Source organism: Nematolebias whitei, chromosome 17, assembly GCF_014905685.2.
Source record: "Nematolebias whitei isolate Nwh7 chromosome 17, NemWhi1, whole genome shotgun sequence".
NCBI classification, from domain to species: Eukaryota; Metazoa; Chordata; class Actinopteri; order Cyprinodontiformes; family Rivulidae; genus Nematolebias; species Nematolebias whitei.
Genome location: NC_056514.1, coordinates 18,001,780 through 18,013,861, shown reverse-complemented (window position 1 = coordinate 18,013,861; position 12,082 = coordinate 18,001,780). Strand labels below are relative to the sequence as shown.

General features: G+C 41.2%; 1 protein-coding gene across 1 annotated transcript in view; it reads right to left on the bottom strand.

Moving 5' to 3' along the window:
- The window catches only part of abcc3 (ATP-binding cassette, sub-family C (CFTR/MRP), member 3), a 75,169-nt gene extending 63,540 nt beyond the window's left edge, over window positions 1-11,629 (bottom strand). Inside the window, exon 1 of the mRNA XM_037691318.1 lies at window positions 11,363-11,629. Within this exon, the coding sequence (XP_037547246.1) occupies window positions 11,363-11,398 (36 nt within the window). The 5' untranslated portion in view covers window positions 11,399-11,629. The remainder of the gene's footprint in view (window positions 1-11,362) is intronic.
- Window positions 11,630-12,082: the final 453 nt, after the last annotated feature.

Here is a 12,082-nt window from a genome sequence, read left to right as displayed (position 1 = left end):
GACAATATCATGCAATAGTCATGTTTTCACATTTGAACTCCCCCCCAAAAAAAAAAAAAAAAAAAAAACTATGCAGCAATGAACCAGGTTAATCATTCATTCACAATTTCAAATGTGAAAACATGACTATTGCATGATATTGTCCAGAACTGATAAGTACAATTAATGGTACACACATCTAGCCAGGAAAAATAACCCATTAGTCCAAATTAATGACTAACAAAAATAAAAAAATGTGTGGATTTAGGGTTCAAACCTCATGTTCTGCTTTAGTGTTTGCCTTGTAGTAATTATATTATACTTATATCACTGCTAATGAAACCCATAACGTCTGCACTAAACTGTTTCTATAGATTTTGTGTCAAGGCATTATAGATGTCTACCCTGTAAGAGGACATTACAAAGAACATGGGTTTAAAACTGAATTAGTGGTAAAGTCATTAACAGTAATGTGATGCCAAGTTCAAATCAGGATTACTACAAAACTGACTTGTACACGCCACAGGCTGGAAACACCGATCCTGACCAAGGGGAAAAAACATTAGTATTTCAATTAGTAACATTGTATATGTACAGCTTTAAAGTAGGAATGTTTAAAACATCTGAACCTAACATTCTAAATTTGATTCTTCATAGTCACAATCTAGCTCCAACATTACCCACAAAGCAACTGGGGCTGTTCATTCTGGTATTCAGACATGATGAGCCACTAAGGTTATACGGTTTACCAAATGGTGCACGTGTGTCACTGTATGTCAGCGTTCCTCTTTAATCAGAAGCAGCCATACTGGACAGTGCTTCACCCGATGACAGAAACTAGTCGATGTCTAACCAGAAGCACTCCAGTCAGGTTTTCAGGAACAAACTGGTTGATGTTTTCCATCAGCTGGCACTGTCACAGTTTAAAACTTACATTTACTTTATGACTAATAATTGCATAGAGGAAATAATTTGTAGGGTGCACAGTTATTATGACTGCTCACCAGGCCTGTCTGTTGGTCTCAAGACTCCGAGTATGTTATCGGTTTTTACAATGATTCTGCATATGGAGCAGTTATTATTGACCGAGTAATAGAATTATTCATTTAACTCCATTGACCACACAAACAATGTCGCCTCCGCCTCTTTAGAAGAATACATCTGAATACTACAGCATATACAATATGATCATTACTCACAGAGTTACTGAAGTGAACGGGCAAAATATTCCTGAGTTGCACTGATAGTTTTTAACCAGGTGTTACTTAAAGTGGAAGTGGTGAATACATTTACAGCCCGGTAAAATATCACATCATTCATAATAATGTTTGTGACATTAAACCAAAATTGTCTCCCACTTGCTAGAAGAGGAACAAACCCTAAAATATTCTATTCTCTGGACAGATTCTTCTTGTTGAAACGTTCGTCCTTTATCCAAAAGACTTTGTCAGTCTGAGGAGCTGCAACAAACTCAGTCTTATAAATAGCCCCTTCTCATAGTTGATCAACCAGTTTGATGGTGACATCCAGAGCTAGCTGTTCACATGATAAAGGAGGACCATCAGCCCAACGACCTGATGGCACTGTTGATGGTGTTTTTAGTTTCTTCTCCGATCTCTTCAAATACTAGTCGTTTTACAAATGCTCCCACGCCTTTCCACAGTTAGCAAAACTTTATTCTTTACAAAAAAAGTTTTATTTTTGCACCGTTTCTGGGGCGTGGTGGTAACTGGGTGTGTAAATGTATTCACTGAGCAAAGTGTTTGGAAAAGAAAATGGATTCCACTGTCAAAAATTACTCAATCAATCCTCAAAAACTCCAGTTTTTAAATAATCGTGTTTATCATACTAAAATTACATTATTCAAATACAAATTTTATAAATGGACTGCACTTGTATAGCGCATTTCAATCTGCTCAAGATACTTAAACCTCTATACACTACAATCTGTGCCTCATTTACCCATTCGTACAGCACTCTACTGGATCTGTACTCAGCTAATAGAACAAATCATTCTAAAGAGACTAATCAGAGCTTTAGACCACATTCATACACCGATGGGACACACACCGGAGGCTATGAGGGGTTCAGTGTCTCGCCCATGGACACTTCAGCATGTGACTGTTGGTGCGTGAACACAACGATTTGAGAGAGCACAGAGAATATTTGAAAGAGAGCAGAAGTTTTGAGAGCAAGCATTACAAGTTTTGAGAACAAAAAGATGAATTCCTGCTTTCAAACTGAAAATGTTTGCTCGACTTGTGTCTGTAAAATTCCCTCATAGAATTTTTTTTTTTTTAAAACAAGTCCTGTTCGTTTACATGGAGGGGGCTGGATTTAAAACCTAAACTGGAAGCAGGTCCTTTTTCAGCTTCAATTTCAGGGTCCAGGTCAAAGGTCTATTCAGACAGTCTTTGGTTGGTCTTCTGTCTTCAGTGTTTTACTTAGTGCAAGAGAAAATAAACCTTCACTTCCAGTTTGAAGTGAAAATTCGGAGCTTCTGAACGTTAATGTGTGGCGTTATCAATATTAACGATCAAGTTTCATAGCGAGTGAGACACACTGGGTGAAAAAAGGTAGAAATGCCTACATTTAGATACACGCAAGCGTAAAGATAAACTGAAAAGGAAGAGGGTTTCTTGGAATAGTTTGGAAAGTTTACATTCAAGATTCTTTAAGGTCAATTTTAAACTGCAGTAGTGTCCAAACCATTGAAAACAAAAATCTAAATGCCAGTTCAGTCACGTAAAGTCCAACTTTCCATAATCAGTTTAAACCCTGAATGATAAAGAAGACCGGAGCTCCTAAGCTCCAGAGAGAGCTGGGTTTGCTCAAGACATCTGTGACAAAAATCCCATTGTGGAGGTTTGAAAATTTAACCGACACCTTCAGATGTACCAGAACGTAGCATGCTGTTCCTGATCAAATCACATGTATTTGTCTAAAGCTGTGGGAGTAGCAGCAAATCAAGAACTGTAACAACAACAAAACAGGAACACACAAATAGTAACATGGCTGCTGTAATGTTCATGCACTGGACCCTCCCTTACATTAAAAACTGCTAGTCTTGGTAAGAATGGTTTGCTTTTGATTAAATATTCATCTACAAGTGTTAAAATTAGATGGGTAAAATTAAATAACACATTTTTATGTTTTATTATTTATCTTAAGAAGAAGCTGCTCTCCATCTGTTCTGTTACATGAAACCATCTCCACTGAAGGAGACAATAAAGGCTGCAGGAGGGGAGCTACGTCCACTCGCACACCAACATGGAAATCATTAGCTCGGAGCACTTTATACTTTACTGGAGAGGAAATTAGGCCTCGCCTCGGATTTGACACCTAAAGTTTAAAAAGTAGAGGAAAAGGTACAGTTTAGAGATTTAAAGAGCATCTTGGAAAAACAAAAAGTATCTTTCACAACGTAAGAAACAAATACAGGTGCTTCTCAAAAAATGAGAACATTGTGAATAAGTTCAATTTCTTTGCCAGTTATTTTAGAAAGTTGAACGCATTTATTACATAGAGTCGTTACATATGGAGTGAAATAGTTCAAGCCTTTATTTCTTCTAGTTTTGATGATTATAACTTACAAATAATGAAAAAAAAAAAGTTCAGCGTCTCGGAAAATTAGGATATTGAGATAAAGTCCCATATTAGGAACTCGTGCATGAGTCCCACAGATGAGCTACAAATGTCTCATTCCTTGAGTCCTGAACCAGAGACATCAGAAGTGTCTTACCTGCTGAGGAGACAAAGAATTGGACTGTCTCTCGGTGGTCCAATGGCCTTTTTTCACATGAAAGATTAATAAATCAAGGTCCCCACCACCACTTCCGGGGACATCTGTGGCCTTATCAGAACCGTGATGCTGATAGACACTGTACCATCTTATCGGAACTTTGGGACTCTGGAGTGTCCATGGATAACTCACCGGCTTTGTCGACCTCTATGCATAAAAGTATTATGTTGTCATTGTATGTTGCAGCTTTATGTTGTGAGGTCTTGTTTGTTTTTTAATTTGCATCTTCTACACTGTTTCATGGCCAGGAAATGGTGTGAGACTTGATATTTTTTGGCTTCTTCCATCCTCATGTTCTCTTTTTCTCATCTGCCTGTGTGTGTACGTAACAGGTCTCTCTTGTAAATGAGTCTTCAAGGCTCAATGGGAACTAACCTGTATCAATAAAGGTCTAATAATAATAATAATAATAATAATATAAAAAAAATCAAGGTCCAAGAGTCTGGAGGAAGAGTGGAAAGGTCCAGAATACACATTAAAGATTGAGGTTTCCACAGTCAGGGACGGTTTGGGTCCATGTCCCCTGCTGGTGCTGGTCCATTGTGTTTTCTGAAGTCATCAGTCCACACAGCATCTACCAGAACATTTTAGAGCTCCTCATGCTTCCTTCTGTTGATGAGCTTTATGAAGATGCTGGTTTCCAGCAGGACTCGGCACTGGCCCACACTGACAAAAGTACCAGAAGCTGGCTGTGGAATATTTTAATTTGATGAGACACTGACTTTTGTTTTTTATCATTATCTGTAAGCAATAATCATAAAAAATACAAGAAATAAAGATTGAAAATATTTCACTATATGTGTAATGAATCTATGTCATTCATTAGTTTCACTTTATGAAATGACTGACAAAAAAAAATTAAAAACTTTTTCAAGATATTCTAATTTTTGAGAAACATCTGTCCACAGGCAGAAATGGATCATGGACCTGAAAGAACCACAAAGGTGCCAGTGGAATGTTAAGGGAAATATTCAAATATAAAATGTTTGATTTATTTTTCATCGTATGGTGATATTTGGTTCCTAAAAACACTGGAATGACTGCGGTCATTTTTACATAAAAACACTTCGTATCTGTCAGTTCCTGGTTTCATTTTGACAGGCATCCTTCAATTGCACAACTTTTTACCTAAGTTCGTGAGAAAATGGGTGAAGGGATGAAGTAATACTTCTAAAAAAAAGAGAGAAAACACCAGATCCAAGCAACAGTGAAGAAATGAAGTTTCCCTTGCTATATTTGAAGAAGTGACTTCTTCCGTTTCAATAACTTCTGTTTTACAGTTTCTGTTCAGCTTCAGCTTCCCAGCATTCAAACCCTGAAAAGCACAGATGAAGCATAAACTGTTCAACCTTCTTCCTGCTTGTCCTCCTGGCTGTTCTTCCTCTTATGTTCTTTCTGAGATAAGTTAACGAGACGCTTTCCTTCTGAGATACAGGTCCTTCTCAAAAAATTAGCATATTGTGATAAAGGTCATTATTTTCCATAATGTAATGATAAAAATGAAACTTTCATATATTTCAGATTCATTGCACACCAACTGAAATATTTCAGGTCTTTAATTGTTTTAATACTGATGATTATGGCATACAGCTCATGAAAACCCAAAATGCCTGTCCCAAAAAATTAGCATATTTCATCCCACCAATGAAAGACAAGTGTTTTTAATACAAAAAACACCAACCTTCAAATAATCATGTTCAGTTATGCACTCAATACTTAGTCAGGAATCCTTTTGCATGAATGACTGCTTCAATGCGGCGTGGCATGGAGGCAATCAGCCTGTGGCACTGCTGAGGTGTTATGGAGGCCCAGGATGCTTCGATAGCGGCCTTAAGCTCATCCAGAGTGTTGGGTCTTGCGTCTCTCAACTTTCTCTTCACAATATCCCACAGGTTCTCTATGGGGTTCAGGTCAGGAGAGTTGGCAGGCCAATTGAGCACAGTAATACCATGGTCAGTAAACCATTTACCAGTGGTTTTGGCACTGTGAGCAGGTGCCAGGTCGTGCTGAAAAATTAAATCTTCATCTCCATAAAGCTTTTCAGCGGATGGAAGCATGAAGTGCTCCAAAATCTCCTGATAGCTAGCTGCATTGACCCTGCCCTTGAAAAAACACAGTGGACCAACACCAGCAGCTGACATGACACCCCAGACCATCACTGACTGTGGGTGCTTCACACTGGACTTCTGGCATTTCCTTCTCCCCAGTCTTCCTCCAGACTCTGGCGCCTTGATTTCCGAATGACATGCAAAATTTGCTTTCATCCAAAAAAAGTACTTTGGACCACTGAGCAACAGTCCAGTGCTGCTTCTCTGTAGCCCAGGTCAGGCGCTTATGCCGCTGTTTCTGGTTCAAAAGTGGCTTGACCTGGGGAATGCAGCACCTGTAGCCCATTTCCTGCACACGCCTGTGCACGGTGGCTCTGGAATCGGCCCTTCTCCACAATCCTCCTCAGGGTCCGGTCACCTCTTCTCGTTGTGCAGCGTTTTCTGCCACACTTTTCCCTTCCCACAGACTTCCCACTGAGGTGCCTTGATACAGCACTCTGGGAACAGTCTATTCGTTCAGCAATTTCTTTCTGTGTCTTACCCTCTTGCTTGAGGGTGTCAATGATGGCCTTCTGGACAGCAGTCAGGTCAGCAGTCTTACCCATGATTGCGGTTTTGAGTAATGAACAAGGCTGGAAGTTTTTAAAAGCCTAAGGAATCTTTTGCATGTGTTTAGAGTTACGTCGTTGATTCAGATGGTTAGGTTAATAGCTTGTTTAGAGAACCTTTTCATGATATGCTAATTTTTTGGGACGGGCATTTTGGGTTTTCATGAGCTGTATGCCATAATCATCAGTATTAAAACAATTAAAGACCTGAAATATTTCAGTTGGTGTACAATGAATCTGAAATATATGAAAGTTTCATTTTTATCATTACATTATGGAAAATAATGACCTTTATCACAATATGCTAATTTTTTGAGAAGGACCTGTATGTTAGCAAAACGCCATACGTTCTGAGATATGTTAGCGAGACGCCGTTCGTTCTGAGATATGTTAAAGAGACGCTTTTGAAAGTGTCCAAGTTTTTCTAAGGGTTGTTAAAAACATTAATTTAGATCAAGCAATTGTGTCATTTTTCTGTTACGGTACATGGAAAAAACCTATTGGCCATAAAAAGTTGGTTATGTATACCAGCTACTGACAGCCTTGATGTCTAAAGATCAATATCAGCATGAAGTATAAAAACAACAACACAACAGCCAACATTTAATTAGATGTAAACGCTGCCGAGTATCAGGAGCACCTAGATGAAATGGTTGTATGTTTTTTCTAAAGCTACAGGAGAAAAACCAAATCAAAAATCATGATAAAAACAAAACAAACAAACAAACAATCATGTGTCAACATGTGAAGCGTCTGTGACGAGTTTCATAATGTCTGAGGCAAAAAAAGAAGAAGAAACCAATATTAGCCAACAGCATTAGCGTTGCAGCTAAAGCTTCTGCGCTGCACATGAAACTAACAACGATGAGTACGAAACTGCCGTTTCACACAATGCCACGTGTGTTTTACATGTGTGTGTTTTACGTGTGTTTTAGGGGTTTTGGCTCAGGAGGAAGAGTAGTCTGCTAATAGGAAGGTTGGCGGTTCAATCCCAGCTCCCCCCACCACAAGTCTTTGGCAAGGAAACGAACACCACGCACTCTGTGAACAGGTGTAAATTAATTAATTAAATGGGTGAATGTGTCTTGTAGCGTAAGAGTACTTTGAGTGGTCAAGCACGTGTTTTGGAGGAGCTGCAGCATCTCAGATACAGCAGATACACTATGGAGTCCTTAGATGAAGTAAAACTCAAGTTTTCTCCAACTTTGCTCTTATGAGCCCAACAGCTGTTGAGTTTGGTTAAACTCATGGATAAGTTGCATTTTCAGTCACATCTGCGGTTTGAACCTTGAAAAACTTTATTACAAACAGTTTCAGAGATAAGACACAACCCTGCCACAAACTGTGACTGTAGCAATACGTTGCACAAACTCGAAACTATTTTAATCCCAATTCAGAAAAGCCTGAATGATTCTGTGAGAAACACTGTGCACAGATGAAGCCGTTGATGTCAGTTATCTTCTGTCCAAAAGAGGCTTTGGAGGGCTTTTATCACACCACCACACCAGCAAGCTGAAACATCTAGAAAAGCAAGATCTTCAACCGCTCCCAACTGTACACACTTGGCATGATTATATAGATTGTCATGGATACACGTTTTGCATGAAGCTAACTTTAATCCTCAGCAATACATCCACCCTATTGTAGAGCCACGTGAAAGGCAAATATTACGCAAGTTCCGCGGCTCTGCATCCTCAGAGTAAAAGTTTCTGCAGGACAGAAAACGGTGAAGTCAGCATCGTCACATGAAACGTTCAGATGAAACCGTTCCACAACCGCTCCCTTCACTGGTCATTCTGGAGGCTGTCGTATCTCTGCCTGTTCAGAATCTCTCATCACGAGGAACGACAAAAATCAGCTCGTATTTATTACGTTTTACAGACTTTGTCCCATTTGGATCATCTCGGTCACATCCCCCACCCCGGATTAATAAAGTATCGATCTATCTATTGACAGTGAATCTTGGATTAACCGTGACGACGGTGTCCTGAATCAAGCTCTTCTTTTTGTACTCCGACACATTCACTCCATCCAGTTCAATGTTGATCTCAGAAGACAAACACAGACTTGTTAAGTCATTAAAGGGGCATTCCAGCCATTTTGAAATAGGGTTCTGTGACAATGAAAGCAGCTCCAATCTCCAAGCTTTCAGAGGTTTGTGCAAAAACCGTTTTGTAAACTTCTCGCTCACTGTTATTTTCCTATCACACTGTTATTTACATAATTGTCGGGTTATTTGCGAGCGAGAAGAGCAGCAGTGAGCTGCAGCACATCCAGTGTGGTCTTGGGGTGACTTCTAGCAGGAGCTCCATATTTCTGCTGAAACACTTGCCTAACGCTAAATCAGTGGCGATGTAACGATTCAAATCACAGTCCTTGTAAGAAATTTTAAAGACTGAAGTTGTTTAAAGATGTCACAGTCTGTCTTCAACAGATGTTACTGCCTTAAAACAGTACCGTACTTTAAAGCCTCACAGTTCAAGCAAACACTATTACTGAAACCTTTACGTTGTCACCAGTGTTGCGTTACACTCTTATTTCAGCTGTATTGTTCGAAAAGTCCTGCTGAAGTTGAGCCCAGGCAGCATGGGAAGTAGAGTTGCATTTGGGCCTTAAAAAAAATTATTATGTTTTTTTTTTAAATCAGACTCGACCCGGCCCCAGTCCGTAGCCATAATTTCCGAACCCCACCCGACCCGACGAATGAACAGTAATTACAGGTCCAAACATGAAAAAAAAAATTATTAAAGCTTTGACTGCTTATATAGTTATTAACAGTCAGCGGGCGCACGCGGCTGAGTAAAGTGGGCAGAAGATCTGAGACGAGGGGGTGTTTGTCCTTTCATGGCCGACAAAAAGCATTAAATCTCTGCTTCTGCTGCATTATTCAGACATGGACCCTGCTCTGACATGTCTGCTTTGGGATCTCACCTGTTTGGGTCATCGGCCGCGCGCGTCTGCTGAGTGCAGCGACTGAATGAACGTCCATTTGGGCTTTGATGGATCGCTTTCTGGCAGTATAGTCCCATCTGAAGCTTAACTGAACTTGATTTTACCCGTTTCAAGGCCGATCAGCTCGTCTCGCAGTCAAATAGCTGATGAATGTACGGCAAGCCACGTTGCCATATAATTGGATCGTCAGCTGTGCGTGTCCGCTGATGCGATCAAAAGCCTGACACAGACCTAGCCTGCCCATTCAGCACATTATCGTGGCCCGGTCCAGCCCAAATTTGGGCTGAGCTTCGGGCCCATGTTAGAAATAACAGCTCTGTGAAGTGGTACAGCTAGCTGCTCCTGCTCTCTGTGCTTGCAAATTACACCAAATGCAATGTAGGCGACTACGTTTTGTAAAACTGGCATTGGTATAAATGTTTATAAGATAAAATTTGATGCTTAAAAAAAAACTACAACAGGTAAGATATTCATTATTTACAACTTTCCTACAGAACCTTTCATCAAAATGGCCAGAATTTCCCTTTAAGATCAACAGCAGTAAAGTTAAAGCAACTTCGGTGTCAGCAAGACAAGCATGAAAACAGAACTAAGTTAAATGTTTATCACACGCTGCATTTGTGCAAAAGTTTTAGACTAAGAACCTCTTATGTTGAGGAATGAAAGTTAAACCGTTTGGGTCAAACACGTTCTGTCAGCATCATGTCATGTGAATGACTCTCAGCTACTACCACACCAAACACACCAAACGTCAGCCCAATAGCTGTAGAAATGACAGTTTTAGCCATTTATGTGTGTTTTTAAATCAGTAGGCTGCGGCAGCCATCTTGTATAGGGTTGGCGCTAAACGTTATTAGATGCACACCCAGTGATTGCTTTCTGAAAGTTGCATTAAAATCCATCCAGTGGTTCAGGAGATATTTTGCTAACAGCCTGCTATAGTTAATGGTCAAGTTGTACTACCAGATCTCAGCTCATCGGTCAGTAGGTGTTGGAGATTACACTCAGCTACTACCACGCCAAACTCCTGCATAGTTCTCTCTGTGCTGCGTGGGTTTTCTCCGGGTACTCCGGTTTCCTCCCACAGATCAAAAACATGCACGTTAGACTGACTGTAACTCTAAAATTGTCCCTAGGTGTCCCTGTGATGGACTGGAGACCTGTCCAGGGTGTCCCCGCCTTTCACACAGTGACCCCTGTGACCCAACAAGGAAGATGCTCCCTTCTTCGGGGGTCTCCACAGTGAACTAACTTGCACGAAGACTTGGTGATTATTTTTGTCGGACGTCCATCGAGTCCTGTGTGGAGCAGAGGGTTGCCATGTAGGGCACCCAGGGGAGCAGATGGTGGGGCTTAGGGGCCTTGCACAGGGGCCCAAGGTGGAGCAAACGAGGGTGGAGGCAGGTGTGACAGAAACATTTAAGGGGAAGTCTGGGCCTCCCTACTTAAGCTGCTACCCCCACCACCCGACCGAGGAGAGGCGGAAGAAAATGGATGGATGGACATTAAAGTGTTTATTAATTTTTATTGTCCTGTGTGTAGAAAGGCGTAGGAGTTGAACAGTTGTAGACATGTGGTGTTTGTTTTATTTTACTGTATCTTTTTCCTTTCAGTGAGTTTTATCATCAGCCTGCCCTCATGGGCGTGTGCCTCACCTTTCCCACCCACATCATTGATGTCGCCTGTCGGGGGAGTCGAACCGGCACCCCTCCGATCACAGACCCACCTTCTCTGGCCTCTGCCCCCCCATCATCCTTGGTGCTCTTAATTATCAACATTAAACCTGCATGTGTGCACGCTCCTCGCCAGGCTGTCCGTTATTTCACCAACAGAAAGAGCAGAACAGAAAGTTCGTCCATGAGCCGGAGCGGACCGACGCCCGGATCATGGAGTACTTGTGAAAAGTTTCTTGTACTTGTACCACCGGGAACACAGAGCAGTGAGGCACGGCGGTCATGAGTGGAGGTACTCACCCAGAAGGGGAGCTCTGGTCCGCACAGCCAGTCCATCTCTCACCGAGGCGAGGCGGGACACCAACCGGAGGTGAGCGGCTCGAGCCCCGTTCTTACCCACGGTAACGGACAGTTTGTGTGTCCTCGTGTCAAACAGCAGGTCTGCGTGGGGAGAAGCCACGGCTTGCCTCCGGACTCTGAGCTTTTCCTGTCTCAGGAAACCGTCGGCTTCTTCCGCTCTGCAGCTGGACGAAGAAGAGGCGACTCTTCCGAGAGACACGGCGTCAGCCCGACAAGCCCCGCCCACTATCTGTGGTGTTGTGTCGGGATGTGCACCCCCGTTTATCTGTCGCCCCGCCAGCTTCCCAGACTTCAGGGCGCGTGGCCCCTGGAGAACTGTACGCTTCTTGACACAGAAGGATAAAACTCTCACTGTGAGTCATCAGGTAATGAGTCACATCTGACAAAGACATGAGGCACTTTTCTTTTTTGTTCTTCGTTGTATTTTTATTTTATGAGATAAATACATACATAAATAAATAAATAAATAAATAAATAAATAAATAAATAAATAAATAAATAAATAAAAAAGATAAGATCAGATAAGATAGAAATTTATTGATCCCGCAGGAAATTGTAACACCAGAATTTCATTAATTTTTATTGTCTTATGTGCAGAAAGGGGTAGGAGTTGAAAAGTTGCACCCATATAGTGTTATTTCCATTCATTCATTCAACCTT